At 43.5% G+C, this 18,977-nt stretch overlaps 1 protein-coding gene across 15 annotated transcripts in view; it reads left to right on the top strand.

Annotated features, from left to right (window-relative positions):
* The window catches only part of ATE1 (arginyltransferase 1), a 202,141-nt gene that overhangs the window by 70,814 nt on the left and 112,350 nt on the right, over window positions 1–18,977 (top strand). For 14 of the 15 annotated variants that reach the window (XM_037904825.2, XM_037904819.2, XM_027826612.3 and 11 more), the window contains one exon: window positions 13,832–13,931. The exons of the other annotated variant lie outside the window; for it this stretch is intronic. In XM_037904825.2, coding sequence (XP_037760753.1) covers window positions 13,832–13,931 — 100 coding nt within the window. The remainder of the gene's footprint in view (window positions 1–13,831; window positions 13,932–18,977) is intronic. 15 annotated transcript variants of the gene reach the window in all.

Here is an 18,977-nt window from a genome sequence, read left to right on the forward strand (position 1 = left end):
ACTGTCTGGGTGGGTGCCATCCGTCTGAAACTCTCGGCACCGGTCTGCGTCACGGAGTGAGTACAGACGGGACCGAGGCAGATGTCTCCAGAGGTCCATGTCTCATAGGGATTACCACGGCTGGTCATGGCACGGACGTCGACACTGTTCCCACTCTGAATCCCGCTCCAAGACTCGGCCAAGGCAACACCGCCGCAGCCCAGGGCATCGATCGCCGGCACCTCGCAGTCGCGAGTCCGCCTGTCTGAGCCCATCGCGGAGCAGCAGCTACAGATGGTACCAGTCCTCCGCATTAAGGTCGCGGTCCCGTGGGCAATGTTGTTCCCGGCACTACTGTTCCTCCCGGTCCTGAGACAGCGGCAGGTTGTTTGTCAGCCCGGCCTCCGCTTGTAGTCGCCCTTCCATGGGACAGGCCAGCCAGGCCGAACAACCAGGGCCTGTCAGTGCCGCAGCCAGTGCAGTGGCCCCGGGCCCCGTGGCGGGCCCAATGGTACCAGTGGGCACTGTGGCCCCGACACAGCCCCCAGTGGGGGCTTGCTCGGTAGCCAGAGCCTCAGAGGCACCGTTGGCCTCCCTCTCCAGACCTCCGAGGACGGGGGTCAGTGTGACATATGTCCTCGGCACCGTGCCCAGAGTCCGACCAACTGATCTATCCCCCAGTGCCGGCGGACACCCAGAGCACCGTGCCGGCCTTCTCGCCCTCCCCGGATGAGGCAATAACTGCCCTGCCCCACTCCATCCCGCAGGAGGACTTTAGGACTCATCAAAAACTTTTTAAAAGGGTGGCATCAAGCCTCCACCTCCAGGTAGAGGAGTTGGAGGAGCCCTCGGATGCCCTGTTCAACGTGCTGCCTTCTTCGGCACTGGGCAGGGTAGCTTTGCCCTCCATGAATGGTGGCAAAAATTTCAAATGCCTTGTGGCAAACACCGGCTTGCTGGCCCCCATCTCTAAGAAGGCGGAACGCAAGTACTTTGTACCCATCAAGGGGCATGAGTACCTCTACACCCACCCGGCACCCAACTCCCTGGAGTCATCAACCACAGGGAGCGGCAGGGCCAACCAGCTCCTACCCCAAAAAATAAAGTTTTGCGGAGGCTGGACTCTTTCAGGAGATGGCTTTATTCTCCCTTGAGTTTTCAGTTGCGGGTGGCAAACCACCAGATGCTCCTGGGCAGGTACAAATTCAATTTGTGGGGTTTCCTGCCCAAGTTCAAGGATCCTCTCTAGGACTGCGGTAAGAAAGAGTTCAAGGTGCTGGTAGAGGAGGGTACAGCGGCTGCCAGACCATCCCTGCAAGCAGCTTCGTATGCGGCAGACGTGGCAGCACGCTCCAGGGCCTCAGCGGTGTCCAGGAGAAGGGCGTCGTGGCTCCTGCTGTCTGGGCTGTCCAGTGGAGCGCAGGCTGCCATGCAGGATCTACCATTTGACAGCAAAGCTCTGTTTATGGAGCAAATGGATACAAAGCTGCATGGCATGAAGGAGCCCAGCCCACCCCTCAGACTCTGGGTCTCTATGTCCCGGCTTTGGCCAACTCTAGGTTTGGGTCGCAACAGGCTCCCACTCAGCCAAAGTACGAGGCTGCCTATAACAAGTCGAGGGTCTATAAAAGGTGCCCTCAGAGGCAGTCACAGCCTGCCCCGCAACCTGGGTCCTCCAAGGGCAAACAGGTGGGGAAAAAGGCGGTTTTGACGGGACGCTCGGGGGCATCCTGCCAGTTCTCCCCAGGGATTTCCCCGCTCCCCCCCTCCATGAAGCTTCCCTTCTACAATTGGTTGTGTGCTTTCCTCCCGGAGTGGTCACAGTTGAAAGGCCAAAGGAGGACTCAGGCCTATCCTGGACCTGCGGGATCTAAACCAGTTCATGGTGAGGCTCAAGTTCCGCATGGTCTCAGTGGCCTCCATCATCCTCTCCCTGGACCCCGGGGACTGGTACGCTGCCCTCGATCTGCAGGACACATACTTCCACATTCACATTTTTGAGGGGCACAGACACATCCTCCGTTTCCTGGTGGGCAGAATGACAACCAGTTTATGGTCCTCATGTTTGGCCTATCCACTGCCCGCAGGGTGTTCACAAAATGTATGTCGGTGGTAGCGGCCTACCTCGGGTGCTGGGGGGTCCAGACCTTTCCGTATCTGGATGATTGGCTGGTCAAGGGCAGCTCCCGGTCGCAGGTGAGGGATCACGTGACGCTTCTATTGTCCATGTGCTCCGCCCTGGGCCTGTTGGTAAACGACGCCAAGCCCACGTTAGTCCCGGTCCAGTGCATAGAGTTTATGGGGCACTCCTGGACAACTCATCGGCCACAGCCTCCCTCCCACCGGATAGGTTCGAGACCCTAAAAGGGCTCATCGACACAGTCACAAGGTTTCTGGTGACTATGGCCAGAGCTTGCCTCCAGATTTTGGGTCACATGTCGGCGTGCATGTACATGGTCCGCCACACCAGACTCCGAGGCCAGCCAGAGCTGGAGGGGCCCCATTCAGCGTTCTCCCAGGCCAGGGACAGGATGGACAAGGTCCTCACCATGCCTGACTCAGTGATCGCCTCACTGCGGTGGTGGTCCACCCCAAGCAACATGCTTCATGGGGTCCTGTTCCGGGACAGGACGCTGGAGCTGGTGTCCGATGGGTTGGGGGGCCTGCGTGGGGAACGTTCAGACCTAAGGTCTGTGGGCGGCACAGGATCTGTCCCTACACATAAACGTCAAGGAACACAGGGCGGTACGCCTAGCATGTGTGGCCTTCTGCTCGCACCTGCAGGGCAAGGTGGTCCAGGTCCTCACGGACAACACGGCCTTGATGTTCTATATCAACAGGCAAGGTGGGACCCGGCCCTCTGCTGCGAAGCCCTCAGGCTGTGGGATTTCTGTATAGCCCACGACATCTGCCTGAGGGCCTTCCATCTGCCAGGTGCCTGGAACACATGGGCAGATCGCTTCAGCAGGAACTTCTCCTCCCAACACAAATGGTCTCTCCACCCGGAAATGGCTCACCAGCTCTTCCACATGTGGGGCTGCGGCAGAACCGGCGCTGTCCCCAGTTCTTCTCCGGGGGGGGGCGGGGACTGGGACGGGGCGCTATCTCCGATGCCTTCTGCCTGTCCTGGTCAGACCAGTTTTCTCTATGCCTTCTCCTCCATTCCCACTGATCAGCAGGGTCATGGGGGGAAAAAAAACCCCAAAAAGACAGACAAGGCACGGGTCCTCCTGGTTGCCCCGTGGCCAGGCTACATTGGTACGGGACCTTCACAGGCCTGGCGGTTGCTCTGCCGCAGCCATTGCCACTCCACCCAGACCTGCTCTCCCAGGACCGGGGCACCTCTTCTAGCCAACCCAACGGCTCTCCATCTCACAGCATGGCTGCTCAATGGTTAGGTAGAGGGAAAAGGACGTGCTCAGAAAAGGTCCAGCATGTCCTCCTGAAAAACAGACAGCCCTCTGCGCCACGCCTACTTGGCAAAATGGTTCGGTTCTCCAGATGGGCGGCTGAATGGTGTCTCCCCAGTGGCTGCCCCAATCCAGCTTATCCTGGACTACCTCTCTACGTTAGAGCCCAGGGCCTGGCGCTCTCGTCAGTCAAGGGGCACCTGGCAGCCATATTGGCCCTCCATCTGCCAATGCAGGGGCACACAGTATTCCCCCATGCTGCGACTGACCAGTTCCCCAAGGGGTTGGACCGTCTTTCCCATATGCTAGGCCCCGGTCCCACAGTGGGACCTGAACCTGGTGGTGTCCCGTCTCAAGGGGCCCCCATTTCATAGAATAGAATCATAGAATATTAGGGTTGGAAGGGACCTCAGGAGGTCATCTAGTCCAACCCCCTGCTCAAAGCAGGACCAATCCCCAATTAAATCATCCCAGCCAGGGCTCTGTCAAGCCTGACCTTAAAAACATCTAAGGAAGGAGATTCTACCACCTTCCTAGGTAACGCATTCCAGTGTTTCACCACCCTCCTAGTGAAAAAGTTTTTCCTATTTGAGCCGCTATCAGCGTGTTCCTGGTCTCACCTCTCATGGAAGGTGGCCTTCCTGGTCACTATCACGTCGGCCATGAGGGTCTCGGAGCTCAGGGCCCTGACTTCGGAGCCCCCATGCATGGTTTTTCATGAGGACGAGGTTCAGCTCTGCCCATATCCTGCGTTCCTCCCTAAGATGGTCTCCGGCTATCACTTGGGTTAGGACATTTCCTGCCGGTCCTCTGCCCCAAGCCTCACACGTCCAGTGAGAAACGCCGCCCCTACACACTCAACGTGCGAAGGGCTCTGGCTTTCTACCTCAAGTGGACTAAGCCGTTCAGGAAGTCCTCGCAATTGTTTGTCGCCTTGGCTGAGCGCATGAGGGGTGGGTCGGTCGATTTCCACTCAGCGTGTCTCCAACTGGATCACTTCATGCATCTGCACCTGTTATGATCTGGCAGGTGTTCCCCCGGCACTGATTGTAAAGGCGCACTCGACTCAAGCGCAGGCCTCGTCGGCTGCCTTCCTAGCCCTCGTCCGCATCCGGGACATTGTAGGGCCACCGTGTGGTCTTCGGTTCACACGTTCACCTCGCACTATGCGATCGTCTCCCAAACCAGGGATCACGCCGGGTTCAGCAGGGACGTACTCTGTCCCGGGAATTTGTAAACTCCTACCCATTTCCAACAGATATAGCTTGGAATCACCTATTGTGGAATACACATGAGCAATCACTTGAAGAAAAGACAGTTACCTTTTCCATAACTGGTGTTCTTCGAGATGTGTTGCTCATGTGTATTCCACATCCCGCCCTCCTTCCCCTCTGTTGGAGTTGTCTGGCAAGAAGGAACTGAGGGTGGGGGGAGTGCGCAGCTCCCCTTATAAGGCGCCATGGAGGTGCCACTCCAGGGGTTGCTGGGGCGCTCCCCCTATGGGTACTGCTAGGGGAAAAACTTACAGCACCGGTGCACGTGGCGAGCACGCACACCTATTGTGGAATAGACATGAGCAACACATCTCGAAGAACACCAATTACGGAAAAAGTAACTGTCTTTTTTTCTCCCACACTGCAGGAGAGTGGCCTAGCCACGGGGCCATGGGATACTCCGATGTGGGTGTCTCAATCTGTCCTGTTGAAGCAGTTTATAAATAGCTTTAAATAGTCAGTGGAGCTGGGACTTGAACTTGGGTCTCCCACATCCTATGTGAGTGCCCTAACTACCAGGTGCTAAAGTTATTGTCTCTCTCTGGCCCACTGGCTATTCATCGTCGTTCATAGTGGCAATTCATAATGACCACCACCAATTCTTCCTCCTATTGTGTTAATCTATTGCATTAAAAATGCTTGAAACAAAATGTTTTGGAGAGAGTGAAACATGTTTTGTCTGAGCTGGAATGGATTTTTTCAATTTGCTGAAATGTTTTCAATTTTTGGTTTTGTTTAATCTGAATCAAAATTATATTGTTCCGTTATCTTTTGGAAGGGCCAAAGAACTGAAAAGTCATTTATTCACTCAGCTTTGGTGTTTACTATCTGCAGTGAGGCTAATTGATGAGTTAAGGACCTGTTGCCATGAATAAGGATGACAAAATCTGAATTCAAGGAAAAGTATATCCATTTCATTGTGGATATCCATTCTACATTTAATAAAAAAAAAAAAAAATTTCAGCAAGAAAGCTATTACTGATTGTGAAATGCAGATTATAGAATGTTAAATACATACATTAATATACAATTACCATGAAATCTGTATAGTTTTTTTATTTTCTATGTCAAAATTTAAGAAAGGAAGAGCATCTCTACAAAACGGCTTTAATGATTAATAAATAATTACCTAAAATTGGTTAAAGGAAAGCCCTGACCACAAATATATGATACCTCAATAATCTGAAGTCTGTGAAATTGAAGAAAATGTCTACAAAATGAATGTTAAATTTTCTTTAAAAATATTTTAAAGCATATTAGATATTAATTTTTCTTACTACATACTTCATTGATGTATTCCATTAAGAAGAGGCGACAAGACAAAATGCTGATTTAAATGAGACCAATGTCACTTTTATTGATTACCTCAATTTATTTAATGTAGTTAATTGTGGTACTGAACACTAAGGCCCTCATCTTGTAGCCTTAAATATGTGCTTTAGTTTAAGCATGGGTCATTCAGTTGAGTTCCCTTACGAATTTGAGGACTACTCTTGTACTTAAAGTTAAGCAAGTGTGTTCATCTAGTGGGAATAGGGTGAAAACCTCTTACCAGTAGATCATGTTCAAATATTTAATTGAACACTGCCAACTTGAAATGTAATTATCTATTTACTGAGTCTGCTTACCACTGAGCGCCCCCTCCTGGCCAGATGTGGCATCATAGCTCCTCGTTGAGCTAGCACCCCCTGTCAACGATCACTCCAGTGCCGTGGCAGTTTCTCTGCCTGCTGGTAACTCATTCAATGATTCAGCCCTCTGGCTAGGTCACAGTCTTTGATCCACCCCTTCTGGGGTCACAGTTATCCAAATTAAAAATCCCCCAAAACATCTTAACATAAAACATTCAGCGTCTTCCCTGATCAGAATTTCTCCCAGGCTTACCTGCCTGCCTGGAGAGCTTTTCCACAACTGACTCAGGGCCCTGCTCTTTGTACTCTTTACAGGTACAGTGGCATTTTCCTCGGCTTCGCCCCTTTCACTGCTCTGAGCGTCCTGCTTTTATAGGAACCTCCCTTCCCTTCTTTATCACTACTTAAGGCTGGCTCCTTTTATATAGAAATCATCTGATTCCTCCTGGAATTAGGGTTGGCTTAGCCCCTGGCTCTCCTGCCCATGGGATAAGCCACCATGTTACAAATCCCCACTCCAACTTTCAGTGGAGGTCAGACAGGGCTACATTCTTGGCCCTCTCCTTTTCTGTCTCTACACCTTATCTCTAAGTGATCTAATTAAAACATGGCTTTAACTATCATATTTTTGCTGGCAACTGCTCCATCTATTCAAACTAAAATCTCAGATTTTTCTGTTATCTGCTTGTAAATATGCAGCTGTCAACTCAAGCTCAACAAGGACCAAAGCTGATCTCTTCTCCCTCCCCCGATACACATTTCCCACTTTTTCAGTTATCATGGACAACATCCTTCCTTTCTCTCATTAAGGCCTGTACTCTCCACTTCATCGCTGACTCACTCTCTCTAGACTCTGACGTCCAGGACATACCTAAATCTTGCTGCTTTTTCCTGTACAACTCTTAAGATCCAACCTTACATATTTATTCACACAGCTAAAACGCTCAGCTGGGCACTCCATAATCTTGCATCTTGACTACTGCAACCACCTCCTTTCTGGTTTTGGCTAATGCCGTCTTGTCTCCCTTAAAACCTTTAAATATGCTGATGAAAAAACCATCTTCCTAGCTCATCAGTTTGACCATGTCACACACTAATTCTCCTCATAGTCATCACAGACAACCAATATCCAGAGTTCTGCAGAGGTTAGGGCTGTACCGATAGTGAAAGGGTATTTTCAGGGCACCAACAGAAAATGGCTACTCAGTTCATTTGCCTGCATTAGCTCTAGAAAAGCATATAGTGTTTCCAAAACAAGTAGATATACAAGATACATTTAGAGGTATACTAGCCCAGGTGAAAATAACTAGTTTCCCATAGAGTGACAAGCTGGGTGAAGAAGTATCTTTTATTTGACCAACTTCTGTTGGTAAACGAGAGAAACTCCTCTTCATTTGTGTGTGGCTCGAAAGCTTGTCTCCCTCATCAACAGAAGTTGGTCCAATAAAAGATATTACCTCACCCAGCTTGTCTCTCTAATATCCTGGGACCAACACGGCTACAACTACACTACATACAACCGTTTCCCATTGTTCATTTAATCATTAAGGATACTGTAGGTAGAAAACTAGTTGAAGATTGGAGACTCTATAGAGAGAGAGCAAAGGCAGGTGAATACTAAGCTCTTATCTTTATCTGTCAATTTTTTTCTGAAGCTCCGCATGTACTGTGAGGCACTTCGAGGATATGTGCTGACACTATTCTCTGTATAGCTTGGTTTGTATTTTTGTATACCTGCCCTATTGTATCCATATATCAGTTGTATTTTTAGTATATAAGCTCCTGAGGGGAGGGACCTATGTTCCTGTGCTCACTTGGTGTATGATGTCACAATTTTATTAATGTATATGACATTTTAGCAATGCAGACATTAAGAAGGCAAGGTCTTTGGCCTGGAGGAGCTTACACCCTGGTTTAAACAGGCGGCATACAAACTACTAACTGAGTGGGAGCAGAAGAGCATGTTGGAAAGTGAAATGAAATAAATAAATTTTTGAAGAGTGAAGTTGCTTAGTGAGAGGCTCTTCTAACAATAGAATGAAAAAATGCACAAAGTCAAGAATGGGAGAAAAAGACACTGGGAGAGAGGATTGGGCAAAGTCATAGGTCACGAAGCAGGATGGGAGAGGAAACTGAACTGGAACTAGGTCTTGTTAGTTGTGTGGTGTGCTCAGCTAATGTAATGCAGCGTAACAGCATTATTCTAAAATAGTCTATAATATTTTTCAGAGTTGCAGCCGTTTTAGTCTGTATCCACAAAAAGAACAGGAGTACTTGTGGCACCTTAGAGACTAACGCATTTATTTGAGCATAAGCTTTCGTGGGCTACAGCCCATTTCATCAGATGCATAGAATGGAACATATAGTAAGATACAGAACATATATCTATACACACAGAGAACATGAAAAGGTGGAAGTTGCCATACCAACTCTAAGAGGCTAATTAATTAAGATGAGCTATTATCAGCAGGAGAAAAAAAACTTTTGTAGTGATAATCAAGATGGCCCATTTCAGACAGTTGACAAGAAGGTGTGAGGATACTTAACATGGGGGAAAAGATTCAATATGTGTAATGATCCAGCCACTCCCAGTCTCTATTCAAGCCTAAATTAATGGTATCTAGTTTGCAAATTAATTCCAGTTCAGCAGTTTCTTGTTGGAGTCTGTTTTTGAAGCTTTTCTGTTGCAAAATTGCCACCTTTAAGTCTGTTACTGAGTGACCAGAGAGGTTGAAGTGTTCTCCAACTGGTTTTTGAATGTTATGATTCCTGATGTCAGATTTGTGTCAGTTTACTCTTAGAGACTGTCCAGTTTGGCCAATGTAAATGGCAGAGGGGCACTGCTGGCTTAAACACAGGGAATGCACTTTTAATATTTCTTGACATTACTGATTTCCTTTACTGAGTTTGTATAAAGGTGTACACTTGTCATTTCCAAAAGATCCCTAATCACATTGCATGGTAATCACATTGCATGGTGATCAAAACAGAATCTTTATAACTCTTTACTAATTGAAAAGATATTTAACCTTAATTTTTTTTAATGATGAGAAGCTCCATGCTTCTGCACAGAACGGACACCTTTATATGAGTTACTATGTACAGAACAGGGAGGCAAACGAGTTCACAATGGGATCATGGTCTCCTATCGTCTAATATTTTTTGAGTTACTTAGCCTCCCACTTCAGTAGCATAAATTTAGTAAATCCATTTCCAGGTTCAGTATCTTACTAGATTTGATTTTACAAAACTTGATACAGTAAAGCTATGAAGTTTAAAACCTTATATTGACTATCAACCTCATCATGGTATGCCTGGACTATGCGAATAGGCAGTGGTACTGCTTAATGGGAATAAGGTTTGCAGGATTAAATCCATACTGATTAGTTCACCTTTGTATATGTCTCGGGCTCTTATTGTAAAAATTAGGCTCTTACCATTTAAAGATGTCTATGGGGACGAAAAAAGCCCTCTGCAACTGTAAAAATATTATTCCTTCAATTTTTTATTTCCAATTATTGTGAAGGTGTTTTTTGTTTACATGAAACATACTCTCCAGGTTGCTATATATGGACCAATGCACTGGATCCATGTGCTTTTAAGCTCCCCTGGATCTGGGTGTGCTCCAGCTACAGTCTCTGGTTTCTCAGGCACACTTCTCAGGCGTAGACTCTTGTACAACTTCTAGAGAATGGGACTTTTCAATCCAGCTCCCTTGGGCTCCGTGGACCAATGCTGGCCCCAGAGACCAGGAGAGCCCCCCAAAAATGTTCACATGGTATGTATGACTGAACCACTTTCACTTTAACTTAGCATGGTACCATTCTGGTTTGGCCCAGTTGCCTTGCTGTCATGACCAAATTTCAGTTAGTGGTGTTATGGCTTGGGGCACCAGGTTGCAATGCCATTCTGTTTGGGGGGGGGTATTTCAAAAGGGGTGGGGGCCAAATGCCCCTTTGCCCCTCTCTTGTGACTCTGCCCCTGCCAGTGGTACGCACCGGGTGTAACGTGCTTGACTCCTGGCACCACTATTCAGGATGCCCCAGTTGCTCAAGCACACCTTCCTCAAATCTTCACCCTCTTCGGTACTCTGGTTTATAGTTCAACACTTCAGGAGTATGTGATGATTGAAGTAAGTAACATACAGACTTCTCAGAGGACTTTCTAATCACACTTTACTCATAGTGAAAGCACAAGAAATACACAGATCTAGGTACACAGGGATCTCTACACAGTTCCCTTCCACCAAGTCTTCATAATTCTTGGACCGCTCTGCTGGAACATGTCGGTGAACATGTCACTTTTTAACAGCAGCTCCTAATGCCCTTGTCTTTGTTCCTATTCTCCCCCCCTCCCCGCCCCCGAGGACTTTCCATTGCTCAGGCCCACCACTCCCCAAGTCCTATTGACATGCATGGGGAGAACGGATTTCTTCTAGGCTGCAGCCGTCTCATTCTTGTAGAGTGCCTCCATCTGAATGGAAGACCATTGCATTCAGGTTAACAACTTTTATAATTATTCCTGTCACACCTCCCCTGACCTAGTCTGGGCGGTACATGACACACACCCAGTTAGCAAATGGCTGCTACAATATACACTGATGCAATCAGTGATACAGTAGTTTCATAAACTTCAACCAGAAGTTATAAGTTTTACATAAAGAACTTTCCCAAACTGTCACAACATTATTTAAGCAGAGACCATGACTAGACTCATTGAATACTTCATCAACCCAAATTATGTTGCTTAAAGTTAGGCACCTAAATAAACGGTGCCTGATTTTTCAAAGGTGCTGAACACATGAAAGAGTGCTGTATTTTAGGACTGTTTTTATATATTTTTGTATGTATCACATTTCTTTATTTAACAATAGATTGACATAGACCATGCATGTGAATGTTTGGAATGATCTAAATTTCCTACATAATAAATTCTAAACTTTATGTAGGCACAACACACTTTCATGGCTCAACAAGCTGAGAGGCCAGCTTATAAATCGTGCTGCGTTTGAGGCAGTAAAGCTGAATTCCCAACAGTATTAGAAGGGGCCAACATAGTGTTACTCTTCTTACGTGCGCGCGCGCACACAGAGTTAGAGAGAATTTAGGAAATCGTAAAGGAACCTGATATTATAAAACCTGTTACCAATTTTACTCTGAGGAGATTGGAACTACATTAGTTTTGTCACTTCCACTATATGCTGTTGAGAATGTATGTTGCTGAGTGTGTAGAAAGGAAGAGATCTGAAGTTGACTAAGTAGTGTAGAAACACAAGTAAAGAACAAGGATAGGAGTAGAAAGTTACTAGTAAGATATCAGCATTAATGATTTTTACTACATGATATAAACTGATCAAAAATACACTGAGAATTGCACTATTCCCATTTCCAGAATGAAATTCACCCTCTTTTGAATACTACCTACTGTCATGAAAATTAACACTTCATAGTACTCTAATTTTTTTTACAGAACAAATATATTTCAAGTTCTAATTGAACTATTTTATGTAGCATTGAAATACTAGTTAAGAGTTTTATGTTAATTTAGTTAATGTGGACACAGAAGGGGTATATAGCTCAGAAGTATACTGTACTTTTACTGAGTGTGCATAATTTTTAAAAAGGTCATACACTGTTTTATAAAAGGTAGTTAAAGGGCTCCATTATCCCTTTTACACGTACTGTATATAAACTGTATAGTCATATGATATGTAAATTAAAGATGGAGTGGCAGCCTTAACTAAGAATGTTCTTGCTTTCATCTGGTTGAATCAACATGCAACATGGTTCCATAAGAAAAAAAGAAAATTATAATTGAAAAGATTTTAAAATATAAAGATAGTGTTTTTCATTTTAAATGCCAGCTTTTGTTTAGCAATTGTTTAGTTGGGCCCAAAGTAATCTGAATGGAAATATTAACATTGCTTAAGTCACATTGTAATTACTTTTTTAAAAGGTTTTATTTTGCCTATATTATTCATACTAAGCTCTTAAATGCCCTTTTATTTGGCTGGATTTTAAACACGTGCAGAAACTGTTATCTGTCTTGGAGAGTGACTGTCCTGTATCACCCCCTGCTGCCCCTGTGTTGCACTGTAGTCACTCCCTACCTCCGTTTCTCACCTCAAGGTGAGTTGTCTTGGCTCTCTGTGCTCTAGTCAGTTCTAGAGAGGGGTCTTAACCCTCCAATCAAGTCACAAAACAAGAAACTAAAGCATCTCAACAAACAAAAATGTTCTTCTGCCCTTTGGAGCTTCTCTTCAGTCCCTTTCTGGGCCCTTTTCCCAGTCCCTGTCTGGATTGTCCTGGTCTTTCTCTTCTCTGGGTTATAGTGCTGGCCCCTGAGCCGTTCCCTCTGGAGTTAAGCTTTCCCTTCAAGGGGCTAGCTCAGGACCTTACATGAGAGCCTACTCACTTCCTGTGGTTCCAAGTGCCAGACTCTACTCAGCCATTTTATAAGGCCCAAGTGTTGCTAATTAGCTGCCATCCAACCACTTAGATAATTAACTACTCATGGGTGGAACTGGCTTATTAGCTTATTCTCCTTAGCGGAGCCTATTACCGGTACGCTGCTCCATGACTCATCTGAAAGGACCAGCCCTCTGCAATTGTGTCCAAAAGTTTTCCGTTTGAATTGAATATATACATAGGTATAGAGTACGTTTAATAAAACACTTAGTTTCCATTATATGTAAGCATCATGTAATTTTTAAAAAGTTAAACATATTAGGATCTCAATATCTCGCAATATCCGCATTAGTAATTGAACAGTTAAAGAAATTAAAAACAAATGTTGCTTATCCCCTTTCCTCGTCAAACACACATGGACACACAGATCCATTAGACACAGAGTGGTGAGCTTCCATCCATGTTTCAGCCAGATGCAAATTTAAACTTCCAAGTTACAAATGCTTTAAAAAAGAGCATGATAATGGAAACACTGACAAAACCTTTACTATAGCAGCAGTGCCCAGTGCCAGTATAATAAAAAGAGAAACTTATTGTGAAGTATTGTGATGCTTTTCTCTCCTAATTTACATGAGGAAGTCATATGAACAGGCACTATATACGTGAAAAATAGCTTTTGCTGCATGAAGATGGAAATATTTGCATATAAATCGCTAGAACACACACAATAGAATAAACAAGAAGCTTCTCCTTGAAACTTGTTGATTTTAAAAATGCTCTGATGTTTGCGTGTACTGTTTTAGCCTGTCTCTATACAATTACTGGGCCGGATTTCTATAGAACAAGAAACCTGTTAAATGGGTGCCTTTAACCTCTTGCTCTTTGAATTCAGATCAGCCAATTGGTAGGCAAAAAATGAGGCTCTTTTGCTTGAAATGGTGTTTTGAGTTTTTGTGGTTTTGAAATAAAATTGCTTTTGAGTTTACAATTTTCATCCTTTACTTGACTAGAATTTTGTCCTTTTCTTCAGCCAAGAGTTAGGTAACTGTAGTGTATTTCTTTTATAAAAAGGGTACATGTATCTATGAAGACTTGCATTCAAAATTATTCCTTTTTCTTCACTTTCACAGGGAAATTGCTTTCACTAGGCAACTCCATGAAAAAGCTTCTGAGCTATGCTATTACTATATGGGTTTCTACATTCATTCGTGTCCTAAAATGAGATATAAGGTAAAAGTGTTTTTATTACTATATTAGCATATTTCATGCTGTTTGAAATGTCTGACTGTGATCATCATACTATTTTATAATTCTCATACTGGATGTTAACATGGACTTTGCAGGGTTACAGTCGAATGTTGGCTACTATTTAACTTGGCTTACGAATTAATTTTTTTTTTGCAAATGTATTTGTATGTGGTATTTATTACAAGTTGGCTTAAAAATTTCTTTCACTAGGAGAAGCTTTCAAGGATGTCAGATAGGAGTATGTCATATGATTGGTTACCTGGGTGTACCAGATTTGCAATGTGTCATGCAGTGTACTCTTGTCATTTTGTTTGTTTGTTTTGTTTTTTTTTTAAATCACATGTGACTGAATATGGAAATGTTGGGCAACAACAACATACCTTCATGGCTCCTGGGTATGCTTGGGTTTCTCCCATTTAATTTTTTGTAATAGGGACACAGGAAGTGCTGCACTGGAACAAACCAGTAGGCATTTAGTTGAGTATTGTGTCTCAGATAGTGTCCAGCAGCAGATTGCTCAGAAAAAGGTGCAAGAATCCCATAGTAGAGAGTTTGGAATAACCAACCCATCAGAAGTTTGTTCTTAACCCATGTTAATTTAAATCAGCTTATGTCCTGAAGTATGAGGGTTTTGTCCCTTCTATTTTTTTTTAAATCTAGTGTGAATCTGGGTGCTCTCGTTATCTCTATGAATGTAAATTCTTTTTTGAATCCTACTCAACTCTTGATCTCAATTTTGTTGTATGTTCCCCAAAAGTCTACAGAACAATGAAACATAGCAAAATAAATGTGTCGTATTAATACATTTCTTTTGCTGGCTGAAACATCTTTTTCTAGCAACAGAAAGGAATACAGCTGAAGGTAAAAGGCTCATTGCCACTTCTGTTCAAAAATAACTAATATAAAGTTTGAATGCAGTCAGAGTTGCATTTATTTTGAACACTAATTGGTAGAAAGGATGCTAATAGACCTGCTGAGATTTCAGTTTCTGATACCAGGGCGCTCTAATGTCTAAAAAAGCTTGTGAGCTTTCTAAGCTGTCTAATTGAAAGTGAGGCAAGAGCCATCTCAATTTTGCTGTGACCCACGTTCAGCATGTGTCCATGATTACTCGTTTCTCTCTAGCTGACAAAACAAGCCTGGTTTTGTTTAAAAAAGTGACCATCCCTTTTTCTTTTGCCAGCGTCAGTTTATCATCTGCATTCACCAGCCAAACCAAAGAAACAGTTACATTTGTAGACAAGTCAGTGAATAGCAAAATACCACCTCTGACTTCATGTCTCCTTAGAGTATCACATCAGTTGCTGAAACTATGGGTTTTAATTACTTGCCATGATTTTTGGTATACATTAGAAGTTTGGGATGACTCATGACAATTAAGGCACCACAGTTTAACATCCCTAATCTATTATGCAATGCAACATTTGTAGAGGAATGTATTTAACTTAATAAAGTATCTGAATAAGAAGAGAGACCTATTTATAACTGATAAGACAAACACTATCTCTCAACTCTTTAGGATATCATTATTAAGAATCACCTGTCAGCCACTGGCAGTAACTTTACTGGCAAGATGAACTTTGCATCCTGGGTGGAGGAAAGCTCACACACAAGCCAACTTACTAAAGTAGCCAACAAGCTATCAAACTGTAAAGACTAAATGGTGCAAATGTATGACTGACCTCCACAGCCATTCTGCAGTTATATTATTAACCACAACGTAGCTTGAGTTCTAGTGAGGTAAATTCTACTGTTTATGTTAGTTTAAACTGATTCCAGTGAAAATTTGACCTTTTGTAGATGCTTCCAGTTTGCACACTGTTTCCTATTAAATTCCTACTATGGAAGTAGGGCTGATTTGATATTCTGTGCCCTTTTTAGTTACTCGGAACCAAACTCTGTCCTCAGTTACACATGAGCGACTCTTTGACATCAATGGGGTGCTAGAGTGTATTTGGTCTTATTAAACCTATACATCTCTGTGTTCTTAGACAACTTTAAATGTCCCAGTTTTGAAATTCTGCATTTGCAATACCAGAAAGACTTCAAAAAACCAAACCCCCTCCCCCAAAAAACCTATACATACACAGAACACATTCAGTAGCAGAAGAGGAGGGAGAGTGAAGATTTATGGAAAAGGTTTCAGGTTTTTCCATTTAACAGTCACCACATGTGATGTCATTGCAAACCAATTTGACATTAATTCTATAATACCCCCCTCATTACTCTGAGTAATACTCTGGAAACAAACCTTAAAACAAAGCATTGAAACCTCTCCTATGAAGTGAGGAGTGGTTTTATATATGACTGGTGGTGGTTTTATGGATTAAATAATTATACAAGAAATTTCTAATTTGACATATTGGTGTTAAATTGAATACTCTGCTTAGTCCTGGTTTTAATAACTCCTTTTCTCCAGTGGTGCCAGTCTGGAAAAATATGAAGAGATGTGGCTAGAAGGTGTTCAGCTGATGTCATGGTGAACACAATCAAATGATGGAGGAGAGAAGATGGGAGTGAGGGGTGTCCTGAGAGAACTAGTCATTCTATAATCTGCTCTGCAGGGTTATACATTTTGAGACCATTTAGAAACTGAACATAGTCACCCTGTGGCTATTAAGTAGTGACTTTAGAAGGGAGTATACATATTAACACCTGGCTGCCAACTTCAGCTTGAGTTGAGTTGAAGATGTTCTTGCTTTTAACCAATACAGTAAAAAAGGGTTGGGATAGGGTTTTATTGGTGACCTCCCTTCTTTTTGTGCTATGCTGCTGCAGTTGATATATGAAGTCTTTTGAGCTGGGATCTCTCCCCTTCCCCCCGCCCCTTGGTTTTAAAGAAAGGTGCTGCTAGCAGAGCATTTTCAATGACAACACTGCAGTTCTGGAATTCAGACTCTCCCTGAATCATCTCATCTGCCAGAATTTAAATCTTTTGATCTCCTAAATGGTTTGCTAAGACTTCAGTTTTCCCTCGATGTTTGGGAAAGGGGTGGCTGATGACTTGGGATATATCAGAGTGGTGATTTTTATTATGATTTAGTGAGCTTGTGGTAGTGTTGCACTTCAAGTGGATGTAAAATTGAAGTCCCTTATCCTGTGGTTATGATCCATGAGGGCAGACTGCTGTTGAAATAACTGGGCACTGCATGCATGCAGCAGTCTGCTTTCATGAGTCACAATCCAGGATTGGGGCCGTAATTGGTAGTGTTCAGATTAAAAAGAGACCATATTGTGCAAAGTGCCTACTGCCCCAGGTGGGCATTTTAAAATCTTTAATAAAAAATGTGGCTCAAAGCTGAGAATGTAAACTCACATTCATAAACACCAGAGCCCTATTCTGACTGGGCACTTTTATGGAATGCTGATCACTGACCATATCCCTTTTGGACGCTGTGTCTGTTGTTGAGACCATGTAATATTCCAATTTCAAAAATTTTAGAACAGAATAACATTGGGTAGTCACTATATAATAATATGCTTTCTTTTTCCTTTGTAAGTAAGTGCTGGATTGCATTGTGTGCTATATGGAGAGCAGATGGGAGGTTGCCCCATCTGTAGTTTTTGTACTTATCACCATGGTAACTGGGCATCTGAAGTGAATTTTGCTGAAGAAAAATTAGAGGCCTATGTATTTTATATCTTTTGTGTACTATATTTTTATAGTTAATGTAAATCCGTATGCAAGAGTATCTTGGTTTGTGCAGCCTTCTTCAAGTATAGCCTGGGCTTAACACCAATGTTTTTAGCAAAGCTGAGCAAGTCAGTACTAACAATGAATAAATTACATCTTTAATGGTAAATGTGGGCCCTTTTCGTTCAAAAGATGCTATTTCCACAAACGCTCATATGACTCTTGGCACAGAGTGATAAATAGTGTGTAATGCTGGTTGAAGATCATAGGGAAATAGAATCCTCTGAACCTAAGTCCCATGGCACTATAATAGCACTTAACTATTCTGACTTCCAGGCAAAAGGTGGAATGACTAAAGGATAATTTTTCAGCCCTGGGGATCAGACATGTAGCTACAGTAGTTATTAAAAAGGAGTAATGTTTGACACCACCACCTCTCAGATCTCCCATTTGACTGTAAATGTGTCTTAAAACAGTAGTTATAGCACCAATTAAATTATTGTTAAACTGGAAGTGGGGGACAGGAATGTTCAAAAACCCTGTCGTGAGCTTTTTATATTCCCATCACTCTCCAGATTTTCTTCCATAATGGGTTAATATTTATTAATTGGTGAAATAAAACCCCCATAAAGCACAAAGTTAAGGATTTCTGTAAGCCAGTTAACCAATATGTTAGTGTGTGGAAAAAATATAGTGAATAAACATTACGCAGTGATATTATTCCATTTATTTTAGGGTGGAACTAAAACTTTTCTACGCAACCTCATGACCTTCTGGTAAAACTTTTCAGACTTACTCTGTTTTTATGTTGGAAAAAGTAGTCCGCTGGAAAGTTCAAGAATGTCAGTGTTTCCACATTCAAAAAAGCTCTCCAAGATTCATAATGCATGGTGCCTTTTTTCTTCGGCCCTTTGGAGTCTGTGACAAAGCTCCAAGCACAAGAAAGCATTTTAATTTATAGTGATGTTGGTTTCGGACTGTTCCCATGTATTTTAACAACTGTTAACGTTTCCCATTTAAAGGTCTGTGTTTACCGGTACAATTATGAGATCAAATAACCAAATTCAGCTAACAATCACTCCAGAGAGATCCTTGGGAAGGATCCTTTCTTTCTCTCTATTGCGCCTCCATCTGCTGCTTCGTAATTCAGAATGGAGAACTTTGACTGATCAGTGGCTACAGATGCTTAAACAACCTCATTCTTCCAGGTTTCAGAGTAGCAGCCGTGTTAGTCTGTACCACAAAAAGAAAAGCCGAACTTGTGGCATCTTAAAGACTAACAAATTTATTTGAGCATAAGCTTTCGTGACCTACAGCTCACTTGATTGGATGCATTCAGTGGAAAATACAGTGGGGAGACTTATATACACAGAGAACATGAAACAATGGGTGTT

This window comes from Chelonia mydas, chromosome 7 (genome assembly GCF_015237465.2).
Source record: "Chelonia mydas isolate rCheMyd1 chromosome 7, rCheMyd1.pri.v2, whole genome shotgun sequence".
Classification (NCBI taxonomy): domain Eukaryota; kingdom Metazoa; phylum Chordata; order Testudines; family Cheloniidae; genus Chelonia; species Chelonia mydas.